Here is a 14,602-nt window from a genome sequence, read left to right as displayed (position 1 = left end):
ATATAAAATGAGTAAATCAACAGGAGGAGCCGGGACCCTGGACGCATTTATTGTAAGGGCCGAGTCGCTCCTAACACATGAAATTCAATTGACCGAGAGACGGCTGTGCTTGGACCCCACCACGCTACAGTCTCGTCTGTCGCTGGGGAGTCCAGTTTCAGCTAATGTAACATGTCCAAACACAGTAAATACGTCACCAGCGAGGACTGATTCTTCTTCCCCCAATCTACCCTTGCCACTCCTGGACTCCCCCAATACGTCTGTTCCAGGTGCGTTCTGTATTAACACCAGGGGACAGGCTGCAAAGTCTCAAAGGAACATTAATTTAAGTGTTCAACCTACTAAAAGGAAGAGAAATGCCGTCATCGCTAAGCCCAATCCTAAAAATGCAAAAGGTTGTCAATTTGCCAGCAGCCCAAATGAACATGTGGCTGTCACTACAAACTCAGTAGCGACCCACACAGACATTACTTCAGAATGTATGTGCAATGAGGCTGACACGGGCGCTGTTGGGGGAGCCATGCCCCCAGGGCCTGCAACGGGAGCACTTGAAACTATGCTGGCTAACATCAAGGACGTGATTGACAAGAATTTTGACCTGCTTTGGGGGAAATTAAAGCAATTGGACTGTGCTATGGACAATCGAAGTGGTGGGAAGTTGAACAAAGTTCCTGATGAAGTAGGGGGGGGACCCTATAACATCTGTGGCCAACAAATATGGGCTCGATTTGCAACTGATGGGTACTGTCCCTCCTCCGGATATCCCCTTTGTTAACCCCGGTGTATCTTGCCGTAACTGAAATGATTGTTCTGTGCCGAACCCCACCCCTGCACGGAGGGAAAGTCTGGGCATGCTACGAGTGCATAATATAAACAACCCAAATTCGGCTCTAGGGAGCATGAACTGCAATCAACCTCAGCAGGGTATTATTGCGTCCGATCCAAGCAATGATGCTGTAGACCATCTCAGGGACACACGCTCAAGTCCAAATACCGATGTTGTGAGCCTACCACCGGCCTCCAGTCCTTATATGCTAGTCCTGGCTGGTGTTCCTAATCTTGCCGGGGGTCAGAGGGAGTCCTGGCCAGATCTCCGCAACAAATCTGTAGATTGGCTATGGAAACATAAAGGTTTTCACCCTTCCTCAATGGATGAAATTATTATGGCCAGGAGAGTAGGGTGGGTTGGCCAATCGGACAAGAATATTTTATTTATTTTGATCACTTTGATCACTTATATCGACAAGAATATTAACGGAGATTGTATCGCCCTTAACTTCCGTAGACCACAAATGGTTTGTCGATTATTAAGTGTCCAAGAGCAATCTTTCCCACAAAGCACCGGCATTTGTGCACTTCCCTTAGGTTATTTTTACAAACCACCAGCCTTACCGTTTAGGGATGTTAATGCGCTACCGCTGGCGACCAATAGGTTTTGCGCACTTTCCAACTTAGATACCCAGGACTGACAACAACTGCTGATGACTAACACACAGGATCATGAGGAGGACCGACTAGGTATCATACTCCCATCTTACAATGACAAGCCAGTTTTAACCAGGGCTAACAGGGGAGCTGACCTGAGCATCCTAAGTTGGAATGTAGCGGGGCTTCAACCTAGGCTTGGCGACCAGGACTGGCTGCGTGTAATAAAGGAACACGACGTAGTCGTGTTCCAGGAGACCTGGGCTATTGACGACTTACATATTGAAGAGTTCCGCTGTTTTAGTGTAGCAGCCTCAAGCCCCGAAATGGGCAGACGGTCGGGGGGCTTATTTATTGGGATCAATGTGGCCGCTGGAGGTAGTTTCAAGGCCCTCCCAACTAACAGTAAAAACTATCAAGTTGTGTTTTTTAAAAGGAGAGTTTGTTTCTACCTGGTAAATTTTTATAACAATGATTTCCATTCTGTTCCTAACAGGAACTTCATTGGGCTTTTTGATTTTATCACTAATTTAGACCGCCAGCAAAATATGGAGGGACCCATTGGGATTCGCTTGGGGGTAGATTATAATGACAAACTTACCGATGTGGAGCATGACGAAGGGACAAGCAATTCCGGTCCCTCTTTTCGTAGGGGTGCAGAGCTAGCAGTGTTCTTAAGATCATATAATTTGGCCAATGTTATGGATCTGGTGGGTGGTCCTAATGTCACCAACCACAAATTACCAACATTTAGGGGAAGGGGATGTTCTTCAACTATCGATTTTATTTTTATTTCCCCTTCTCTTGAAGATCAACTAATGGCCGCAGAGGTCATTGCCACGGATCATGGGGATCACAACCCTATTAAAATAGTAATGAGTTCTGCACCTCGGCCCGTGTTTCCTTCTGAATGTGGGGCAAAAAACTTCACGCCCTCAACTGATAACTTAAGACTCATATGGAAGGGCGTCGATAGTGGCGAACTCTTTAAAACATTAGTTAAGGGCCATATGCATCTCATTAACTCTTGTTTGTCACCACAAACTGCACACACTGAGGTAGTCCAGGATTTTTCTAAACTGTGTCTGGCCACCAAAACTCTCCTTTCGAAACCTGCCCCTTTGGCAGGAAACAACCCTAGATGGTTCGACCGTGAGTGTACATTGGCCAATAGGAATCTCCGCAGGGCATTGTCATCTAACCCGAGGTGTGCCATAGATATACAATTGGCAAGGCGGAAATATAACACAACAATTTCGAACAGGGAGGGAGCTCTCCTAAACAAACGCTGGGAAACCCTATCACAGGCCGCCAGCATAAAAAAGGGCAACATCTTCTGGTCTGCAGTACGGGACCTCCGATCGATGGACCAGCTATTAAACCCCATCAGCTGCAATATCTCTAGTGAGTCTGGGGAAAATCATTTCTCAAAAATGTATGCTACCCCCAATCAGAGACAGATCAATATGACCATAGCCCATGTACAACCATAGAGCTAACCATCTCTGAGGTAGAAGAGGCCATTCAACAGAGCATTGGGAACAAAGCACCTGGCCCCGATGGGCTGCCAATCGATTTAATAAAAATGGAAACCAGACTTCTGGGCCCCGTTACTTTTGAATGTTTTTAATAGTCTAACCCACGCTATGCTCCATGATACATGGGCCAAGAGTGTTATAGTTCCAATTTTTTAAAAAGGGGATCGGTACCAGCCTAGTAATTACAGGCCGATCTTGCCAATCGATAATACTCTAAAAATATTGGGAAGAGTTTTGTATAATAGGATCTTAACCTGGTCAGAGGAAAATGGTATCTTAGAGTCCTGTCAGCTAGGCTTCCGTAGCAAGGTGGGCACAAATGAACAATCTCTCAACCTCAACCTTTGGTCATTGCGAAATATACCATCGCACGGAAGTCCCCGGGTCTAACTGGCCTTCATGGATTTGTCCTCAGCATTCGACCTTGTTATTAGGTCAAAGCTTTGGACAATCCTTCTGGCATACGGGCTGGATGAGCCTTTGGTACACTTCATAGCGTACCTTCATAAAGACCTCCAGGCGCAGGTGAGGATCGGCATGGGAGGAGAAGTTTCGGGAGCCATTAAGGTAGGAAGGGGGGTCAGACAGGGTTGTGTCTTGGCCCCCCTCCTTTTCATTATCTACATTAATGGGCTGAATAACTCGCAAAAAACCTCGACTCATGATGTTCCCATAATCAATGGGAAAACTCTTCACTTGTTACTATACGCAGACAATGCGGTCCTCATAGGCCGCACTCCGAACTCCCTGCCTATTTTAGTACAGACTTTTGTCAGGTATATGGATAGCCTGGATCTATGTGTTAATTTAAAAAAATCATTTTTAATGTCCTGTGGTCCTAGGAAGCGACAGCTAACTTCTATTGTTGTGGGTAGTCAGAAATTGACAAGCACCCGCACATTTCCTTATCTTGGGTTGGTCTTTGCTGCGAACGGCTCCTGGACTCAGCATCTCGCTCCCTCCAGGAGCAAGTTCTCAAAGGCCACCAACTCAATCCTTAGCCTTCCCCGCCCAAAGACCGCTGGTGCCATTTTAGCCATCCAAAATCTTTGTTAATTACAGTGCGTCCCTGTGGCCACCTATGGGGCTGAGGTTTGGGGCATTGCAAACAGTTCCTGCATTCAGCAGGAAGAACATAGGTTTTGCAGGAAACTGCTGGGTATCCCTATCTCTACCCCACAATACATTTGCCACAGAGAACTTAATCTTAATTTTATCTCGGCCTTTATACGTGCTCGACCTGCTCTTTTTTGGTTTTCAGTATGGAAGAACCAGGCCGCCTCCCTTACCTGAGAGATTATTAATGACTGCGTTATGTGTGAGAGAGGGATGGATATTCCTTGGTTGAGTGGAGTACACCAAAGCTTGCGCAGTGTCAGCAAAGAATGTATCTTTTTAAATCCAAGTACAGCTGAAACTGTGTCTAAAAAGGAGCTAAGAGATGCCCTCTATTCTGAATATAACATAGAAAGGATTGGATTGAAAGCTAAGAAATCTTCTGTTCTTAGCTACATGTCTATCGAACAGTATCACCATCCCCTACCCATATATCTCACCCTACGCATGAGTCATTGGGAAAGAAGCCCACTATTCCGCCTTAGAGCAGGAACTGTCAGATTTGCACTGTGTTTCCCCTTGGCTACCACCCTACCCTCGATCACGTACCATGCCCTTGTGATGGGGTGAGTGGCCAATCAATTTTACACTTTTTATTTTTCTGTAAGTATTATATAAAATACATAAAGTGGCTTTTATATCCATTTTTTAAAAAGAGATGGGCTATTAGTTTGGATAATGCCTACTCGTGTTTAGTCTCTCTGGCTGACGAAGAGTTGATTTCTCGCATAAGTACATTTTTGAGAATCGCCACCAGAGCACGTAAGACCATGTCCGGCCCCTGAGATTTTATTATGACTGTTTATCCTCGCACAACTGTAGGATGACATAATGTTTTATATATTAGTAATTTATTTATTTATTACCAATGAAGTTCTTTTTTGTAATCAAATTTACCAAAATGCTATGGTTATATCATTGTCAATTTTCCCATTGCCATGTATTTCTAAACTCTCCGCTTGTCACTTAATTTGCTATGATGCTGTGCTTTTATGGGTACTAAGCGACCCGAATAAAGTTTATGAACTGAACTGACTGCATTACTACAACCAAACACCACTCTTATCCAACAATTTCCCCCAGTTCGCGCCACTTGCTTTTTATGGCCCACCACCAAACACGAGTCGCTTCCATAACAGAGCGCACACAAACATCTACCACGTAATATGACAACGTTATTAAATAAACCATGTTAATAATATCAACCACGCAGCAGTATCTGTCTACAAAAATATCTACCTGTGAACCTGACATCAAAAGACACTTCCCACTTGTTGGCTCCTGGTGATGTCACGCCTTTAATTCCAGGCGTAGTGTGTTTGGAAGTAGGAGGGTGAGGCTGGGTTTGGTCACCTGTTGACATTTTTAAAGTAGCTGTTGTAGGGTCTAGAGGTCTGCAGTCATCGTGGTTCACCCTGTAAGTTCCGCACTTGGCATGTACACACACAGCACACATACAAACCACACACACACACCAAATACACACACCACACATACACACCGCACACCACACACATATACACACACAGCACACATAAACAGCACACATACACACCACACACACCAAATACACACACCACACATACACACCACACACATACACCACACACATATACACACACAGCACACATAAACAGCACACATACACACAACACACACACACCAAATACACACACCACACATACACACCACACACATACACACACACCACACCACAAGGATACACACAGCACATACACATGCACACACACCACACATACACACCACACATACACACCAAACACGCACACAAACACCAAACACACACACCACACACATATACACCACACATCAAACACCACACCCACACATACACACCACACACAGCACACATACACACCACACACACACCACACACATACACACACACCACACATAAACAGTGCACATACACACCACACAGACACACCACATACACACACACACACACACCACACACATACACACACAGCACACATACACACCACACACATACACACACAGCACACATAAACAGCACACATACACACCACACAGACACACACACCACATACACATGCTCACACACCAAATACACACACCACATACACACACCACACATACATCAAACACCACACACATCATACACCCACACACATACACCTGTTATACCAGTGACCGAATAACCATGTTTCTTTCCTTTCCTTAAGGCTCAGGTCGAAGCCAAGAAGGAACATGAGGGAGCAGTGCAACTGCTAGAGGTAAGGCGGACGCCTTGGAATGTTCTCTGTGCTAGTGGTAAGAGACTGGAGGCGTGTGTGTCTGTGTGGTGCGTTGGCAAGTTGAAGCCACAGGGTGGGAGTTTTATATATATATTTGTGCATCTATGGACATGCTGGTGCCTCTGGAAGGCCTAAGGGCTGAGACATGTGTTTGACTCCGCCCCAACACCCCAGGCCTTGCAGAGGCACCAGTCGGGTTCATGATGGCCCACTGGCCTCCTTGCAACATCTCTGATCTGTTGCAGTCCCCTGATGTAGTCGTATCTCCACTCTGGTGACCTCTTTGTAGATTAGGCGTGGCCACGTCTTCTCGATAGCGCAGCTGTAAAGTGCAGTTTGCAGCATCCTTCTGACCTCAGAGCCTGCTGAACCCCTGGCAGGGTGCGCTCAGCACTTCATCCATCCGATGTCGAGAATACCAGGACCACACCGGGGGATCATGCCATTGACCTGCTGTAGACACCCGGTGCCCCTCCAGGGGCAGAAAGCAGTCAAGCATTGTTGCAGAAAGCTTTGAGATTCCCTGCTGCCTTCACTGGACTGGTCTTGTTCCCCTGCTGGAGCTCTGAGCTCTGTGACACCTCTTTCGCTCTGAGGTGTTATTTTATGATGAGTTTATCAGAGCTAGAAGGTCACCTTCATGGGAAACAAACCCTCAAGAGCACCCAGATACTTCAAGATAATGAGTCCAGTAATAAGCAAAGGCTAAAGCCATTCTCTTGAATAAATTGGGGGTCCATCCCTTGGAGAGTTTGCTATTCTGATCCTGCGATGTCCCCTTCTTCCGTACTCTGGTGGTGACTTCCGTAGACTGCAGACGATCGACTCCAGGATCTGAACAGGACATCTCTGGCTGGTTACGGCCACTGCTGGGCCTTCTCTGACCAGCATGTGCTCATCCCTTCCTATCTTCTCACCATCACTATCATCGAACTATCCATTATCTATCGGCCGACCCATAGTCTCGCCACCAAACTAGTAATCTAACTATGTAATCCATAAATTTGGCCCCCAAATGACACTCGTCACAGTCAACGCTGAAAACCACACCGGAACTTCTGTTCTACCCTAAGTGTACGCAGCAGACTTGTAGACTACGCTGCTAACACGTCATTTACAACACAACCTATAATCTGCGTCACAGACTACAATCCAAAGACCTGATGAGTAGTCTAGTTTGGCAGTCCATAATGCACCCACCTAACCGGTAAGATACCCACTCAACCAACTGATTGCTGTACTAGTAATCCCCAGTCCAAATGGCGTACCCCTCAATCTGCGTACGCACTGAAAATTCAATGGCCAACTCCTCTATAAACACACCCTCACGTAAAGCCACCTCCTCGACTGAATGCACCCAACGATATCAGAACGCGACTGAATGCACCCAGTGACATCATAACACGACTGAATGCACCCAGTGACATCATAACGCGACTGAATGGACTCTGTGACATCATAACGCGACTGAATGCACCCAGTGACATCATAACGCGACTGAATGGACTGTGACATCATAACGTGACTGAGTGCAACCAGTGATATCAGAACGCTTTCACATTACATGGATATCAGATGCCCATGACGTCTATATAAAATGTCCATGAGCTGACCAATCTCACCACGAGCCATCCATAAACCGTCCATAAACTGTCCATGATGTGCCCAAGAGCCATCAATGAGCTGACCTTGAACTGGCCATGAGCCGTCCATAAACTGTCCATGATGTGCCCAAGAGCCGTCAATGAGCTGACCTTGAACTGGCCATGAGCCGTCCATAAACTGTCCATGATGTGCCCAAGAGCCATCAATGAGCTGACCTTGAACTGGCCATGAGCCGTCCATAAACTGTCCATGATGTGCCCAAGAGCCGTCAATGAGCTGACCTTGAACTGGCCATGAGCCGTCCATAAACTGTCCATGATGTGCCCAAGAGCTGTCAATAAGCAAACCTTGAGCTCCCATGACGTGTCCACGAGCACATCAAGGATGGTTCATGACCGCCACGAGGCTTCTGTCCGCCTTAGTTTGCTGTCCGCGTGTCTCCATATCCTTGGAGTCCATGAAGTACATCACATAAAGAGGCGAATTTGGAACAAATAGCTCTGCCCATCGCCCTATCTACTGAAACAAGCATTGGTAGATGCAGTGGGTCTCGCCTGTAATGCAATGCTTGTTCTCTGTGGTGCAATCAATAGAGTATTAAAAGACATCACAAGCGGCTGCGGGTGCGTTAGCGGGCACGTGCACGCCGCTGCGTTCATGGGCAGCCAGCGGGCACGTGCACGCCGCTGGATTCATGGGCAGCCATCTTGAAATGTTTTTTTCATTTACTTTACGATGAAACTCTTTCCTCGCTGCCCGTTAGTGTGTCGTGTGCATATTTCTTGTGATTCTTTAATATTAATTTACCCTTCCAAGGTAGCCCGTGGCCATTTTTGAATAATACATTGTAAAATACACTATGAAGGCGATGCCAAGCTAATAAGAATGACAGCGAACTGGTAGCTGTGCGCAATTGATGAAACCTCACAAAAAATAAATTTTTATTTTCAATGTGACAAGCAAGGTAGGAAGAGAGAGCTCGGGGCACAGAGGCCAAAATGGGAGGTCACGTGGATAAAGAGAAAGCAGAATAAAAAGTAGTTCTCTGATGTCAGCAGAGGACTGAGCCAACCCATTCAGTCAGAAAAGGTGGTAAAGAAGTAAAATTCAGGGAGAGCTCTAAAATAATCAAGAAAGCCGTCCAGTCACGAGCCAGGCACTGCCTAAGGCCCACTTTAAAGTTATATGGAATGCAACAGTTGGTTAAAGCTGTCTGTAGCGAGACCCCAAAGCATGTAGCTTCCATCGCCGTCATGACATGTCGCAGCAGACATGTTCTATGACATCAGAGCGGCAACGCACAGAGGATTGAACGCAGTCAATTAGATTCAAGAAGTTCATCCAAGGAATTTAGCCGAAAATTGATCACCATCGGGGCATGAATCTCATAAAAGAGCCGTTTCACGACGAGTCCTATAAGACTAGTAAGAGGAACGTAAACGAGGCAGCACCCGGCCGTGCATGACGCGCGTGAAGCATGTCAGGCCAACAATAGGATGGTCGCGATACCCTGTACACGCAGTACATGGAGTGACTTTTTTCCTCAATAATTCCCCAAAATAGTGGTAGAGCCTTGTTCGGCCAAACGTCTGACCTGATTCATCGCAAGTTTGCCAGCGGCAGCCATGTCGTGTCCTCTTAGTAAGACAGCCCTGTGTGCTGCGCACACACACATCAAGTAGACACGTAGTCTGAGCAGGGAGGGCTTTGCTCAGACACATTGGATACCACTCCTGCAGGGGGCGCTGTGAAGGCTCAGAGCTTCAGTGCGCTGCTGCGGGGGGAGAGGGAGGCTCAAACCGAGGTGCTGGCGACGTGTTTTCTCGAACAGCCTCACAGGCGTCGCACAGATACGCGCCTTGTTGTTGGGAATCGATAATGTGTTCAGACGCTACGATTCCTCTTAATTGGAATACCACAGAGCGGATATTGATCAGCGGATTGCACGGAACATTTTGGCACAAAAATTCATCAGTTGTGATTAATTCCTCGTATATAAATAAGTACTGCAGTAAGAGACACGAGAGGCATTAGCGACTCAGTGAAGTGCACGAGACATCCGAAACATGTCCGGTATGAGACATCTGACACATGTCCGGTATGAGGCATCCAATGCATGTCTGGTATGAGGCATCCAACACATGTCCGGTATGAGACATCCAACACACGATCACTATGAGGCATCAGACACATGTCCAGTATGAGACATCTGACACATGTCCGGTTTGAGGCATCCAACACATGTCTGGCATGAGGCATCTGTCACATGTCCAGTATGAGGCATCCAGTGCATGTCCAGTATGAGGTATCTGACGCATGTCCGGCATGAGACATCCGACACATGACCTCTATGAGGCATCCGACACATGTCTAATATGAGACATCTGACGCATGTCCAGTATGAGACATCCAACACATGACCTCTATGAGGCATCAGACACATGCCCAGTATGAGACATCCGACGCATGTCCGGTATGAGGTATCCGACGCATGTCCGGTATGAGGCATCCGACGCATGTCCGGTATGAGGCATCCAACACATGTCCGGTATGAGGCATCCGACGTATATCTGGTATGAGCATTCCGACACATGTCCAGTATGAGGCATCCAACACATATCCGGCATGAGACATCCGACACAAGTAACACACGAGACATCCGACACATGTCCAGTATGAGACATCTGACACATGTCCGGTATGAGGCATCCAACGCATGTCCGGTATGAGGCATCCGAGACATCTGACACATGTCACACACGAGACATCTGACACATGTCTGGTATGAGACATCTGACACATGTCCGGTATGAGGCATCCAATGCATGTCTGGTATGAGGCATCAAACACATGTCCGGTATGAGACATCCAACACACGATCACTATGAGGCATCAGACACATGTCCAGTATGAGGCATCTGACACATGTCCGGTTTGAGGCATCCAACACATGTCGGGTATGAGGCATCCAACACATGTCTGGCATGAGGCATCTGTCACATGTCCAGTATGAGGCATCCAATGCATGTCCAATATGAGGTATCCGACGCATGTCCGGCATGAGACATCCGACACATGACCTCTATGAGGCATCTGACACATGTCTAATATGAGACATCTGACGCATGTCCAGTATGAGACATCCAACACATGACCTCTATGAGGCATCAGACACATGCCCAGTATGAGACATCCAACGCATGTCCGGTATGAGGTATCCGACGCATGTCCGGTATGAGGCATCCGACGCATGTCCGGTATGAGGCATCCAACACATGTCCGGTATGAGGCATCCGACGTATATCTGGTATGAGCATTCTGACCCATGTCCAGTATGAGGCATCCAACACATATCCGGCATGAGACATCCGACACAAGTAACACACGAGACATCCGACACATGTCCGGTATGAGACATCTGACACATGTCCGGTATGAGGCATCCAACGCATGTCCGGTATGAGGCATCTGAGACATCTGACACATGTCACACACGAGACATCTGACACATGTCCGGTATGAGACATCCGACACATGTCCGGTATGAGACATCCGACACATGTGCGGTATAAGGCATCCGCCGCATGTCCGGTATGAGGCATCCGCCGCATGTCCGGTATGAGGCATCCACCGCATGTCCGGTATGAGGCATCCAACGCATGTCCGGTATGAGGCATCCAATGCATATCCGGTATGAGCATTCCGACACATATCCGGTATGAGGCATCCGACTCATGTCCAGCATGAGACATCCGACGCATGTCCGGTATGAGACATTTGACACATGTCCGGTATGAGACATTTGACACATGTGCGGTATGAGGCATCCGACACATGTCCTGTATGAGGCATCCGACGCATGTCTGGTATGAGGCATCCGACGCATGTCCGGTATGAGGCATCCAACCCCTGTCCGGTATGAGGCATCTGACGCATGTCCGGTATGAGGCATCCAATGCATGTCCAGTATGAGGTATCCGGCGCATGTCCGGTATGAGACATCCAACGCATGTCCGGTATGAGGCATCCGACGCATATCCGGTATGAGCATTCCGACACATGTCCGGAATGAGGCATCTAACACATATCCGGCGTTAGACATCCGACACATGTGCGGTATGAGGCATCCGACGCATGTCTGGTATGAAGCATCTGACACATGTCCGGTATGAGGCATCCGACGCATGTGCGGTATTAGGCATCCTATGCATGTCCGATATGAGGCATCCGACGCATGTCCGGTATGAGGCATCCGACGCATGTCCAGTATGAGGCATCCGATGTATGTCAGGTATGAGGCATCCGACGCATGTCAGGTATGAGGCATCCAAAGCATTTCCGGTATGAGGCATCCAATGCATATCTGGTATGAGGCATCTGACGCATGTTCGGTATGAGCATTCCGACACATATCCGGCATGAGACATCTGACACAAGTCACACACGAGACATCCGACACATGTCCGGTATGAGGCATCCAATGCATGTCTGGTATGAGGCATCCAACACATGTCCGGTATGAGACATCCAACACACGATCACTATGAGGCATCAGACACATGTCCAGTATGAGGCATCTGACACATGTCCGGTTTGAGGCATCCAACACATGTCTGGCATGAGGCATCTGTCACATGTCCAGTATGAGGCATCCAATGCATGTCCAGTATGAGGTATCCAACGCATGTCCGGTATGAGACATCCGACACATGACCTCTATGTGGCATCCGACACATGTCTAATATGAGACATCTGACGCATGTCCAGTATGAGACATCCAACACATGACCTCTATGAGGCATCAGACACATGCCCAGTATGAGACATCTGACGCATGTCCAGTATGAGGTATCCGACGCATGTCCGGTATGAGGCATCCAACACATGTCCGGTATGAGGCATCCGACGCATATCCGGTATGAGCAGTCCGACACATGTACGGTATGAGGCATCCAACACATATCCTTCATGAGACATCCGACACAAGGAACACACGAGACAGCCGACACATGTCTGGTATGAGACATCTGACACATGTCTGGTATGAGGCATCCGACGCATGTCCGGTATGAGGCATCCGAGACATCTGACACATGTCACACACAAGACATCCGACACATGTCCGGTATGAGACATCTGACACATGTCCGGTATGAGGCATCCACCGCATGTTCGGTATGAGGCATCCACCGCATGTCCGGCATGAGACATCCGACGCAAGTCACACATGAGACATCCGACACATGTCCGGTATGAGACATCTGACACATGTGCGGTATGAGGCATCCAACACATGTCCAGTATGAGGCATCCAACGCATGTCCAGTATGAGGCATCCGACGCATGTCCGGTATGAGGCATCCAACCCCTGTCCGGTATGAGGCATCCGACGCATGTTCGGTATGAGGCATCCAACGCATGTCTGGTATGAGGCATCCGACGCATGTCCAGTATGAGGTATCCGACGCATGTCCGGTATGAGGCATCCAACGCATGTCTGGTATGAGGCATCCGACGCATATCCGGTATGAGCATTCCGACACATGTCCGGAATGAGGCATCCAACACATATCTGGCGTGAGACATCCGGCACAAGTCACACACAAGACATCTGACACATGTCCGGTATGAGACATCCGACACATGTCCGGTATGAGACATCTGACACATGTCCGGTATGAGACATCCGACACATGTCCGGTATGAGGCATCCAATGCATGTCCGGTATGAGGCATCCAACACATGTCCAGTATGAGACATCTGACACACGATCACTATGAGGCATCAGACACATGTCCAGTATGAGGCATCTGACACATGTCCGGTTTGAGGCATCCAACACGTGTTGGGTATGAGGCATCCAACGCATGTTTGGCATGAGGCATCTGTTACATGTCCAGTATGAGGCATCCGATGCATGTCCAGTATGAGGCATCCAACGCATGTCCAGTATGAGACATCTGACACATGACCTCTATGAGGCATCAGACACATGTCCAGTATGAGACATCCGACACATGTCCGGTATGAGGCATCCAACACATGACCACTGTGAGGCATCCAGCACATGTCTAGTATGAGTCATCCAACACATGTCCGGTATGAGGCATCCGACACATGTTCGGTGTGAGGCATCTGACGCATGTCTGGTATGAGGCATCCGACATGTCTGGTGTGAGGCATCCGACACATGTCCTGTATGATGCAACCGACGCATGTCCAGAATGAGGCATCCATCCACTGGGTTCCTTCACTGGACGTCATCTTCAAAACTGGAAGCATCATCTACAAAGCACTCACCACCCAGATCCCACCTATCAGGCTCGGCCATCCACAGCCGTAGCAACCAGGCTCAGCTACCCATACCCAAGCTGATCAGGCTCAGCCACCCACACCCCTGCCAGTCAGGCTCAGCCACCCACACCCCTGCCAGTCAGGCTCAGCCACCCACACCCCCACCAATGAGGCTCAGCCGCCCACACCCCAGCTGACGTTGGACTACAGAAACGCCCTCTATGCAGGAGCCCCGGCCAAACTCCTGAAACGACTTCAACGCATTCAAAACGCCTCTGCACGCCTGATCCTCAACATCCCTTGCCACAGCCACATCACACCCCACCTGAGAGACCTGCACTGGC

General features: G+C 48.2%; 1 protein-coding gene across 8 annotated transcripts in view; it reads left to right on the top strand.

Annotated features, from left to right (window-relative positions):
- RIMBP2 (RIMS binding protein 2) overlaps nt 1-14,602 on the top strand; it is a 1,529,140-nt gene that overhangs the window by 1,033,385 nt on the left and 481,153 nt on the right. For all 8 annotated transcript variants that reach the window (XM_085633657.1, XM_085633660.1, XM_085633661.1 and 5 more), the window contains exon 10: nt 6,287-6,337. In XM_085633657.1, the coding sequence (XP_085489783.1) occupies nt 6,287-6,337 (51 nt within the window). The remainder of the gene's footprint in view (nt 1-6,286; nt 6,338-14,602) is intronic.

This window comes from Triturus cristatus, chromosome 11, assembly GCF_964204655.1.
Source record: "Triturus cristatus chromosome 11, aTriCri1.1, whole genome shotgun sequence".
Lineage (NCBI taxonomy): Eukaryota > Metazoa > Chordata > Amphibia > Caudata > Salamandridae > Triturus > Triturus cristatus.
This window is presented reverse-complemented; position numbering and strand designations above follow the sequence as displayed.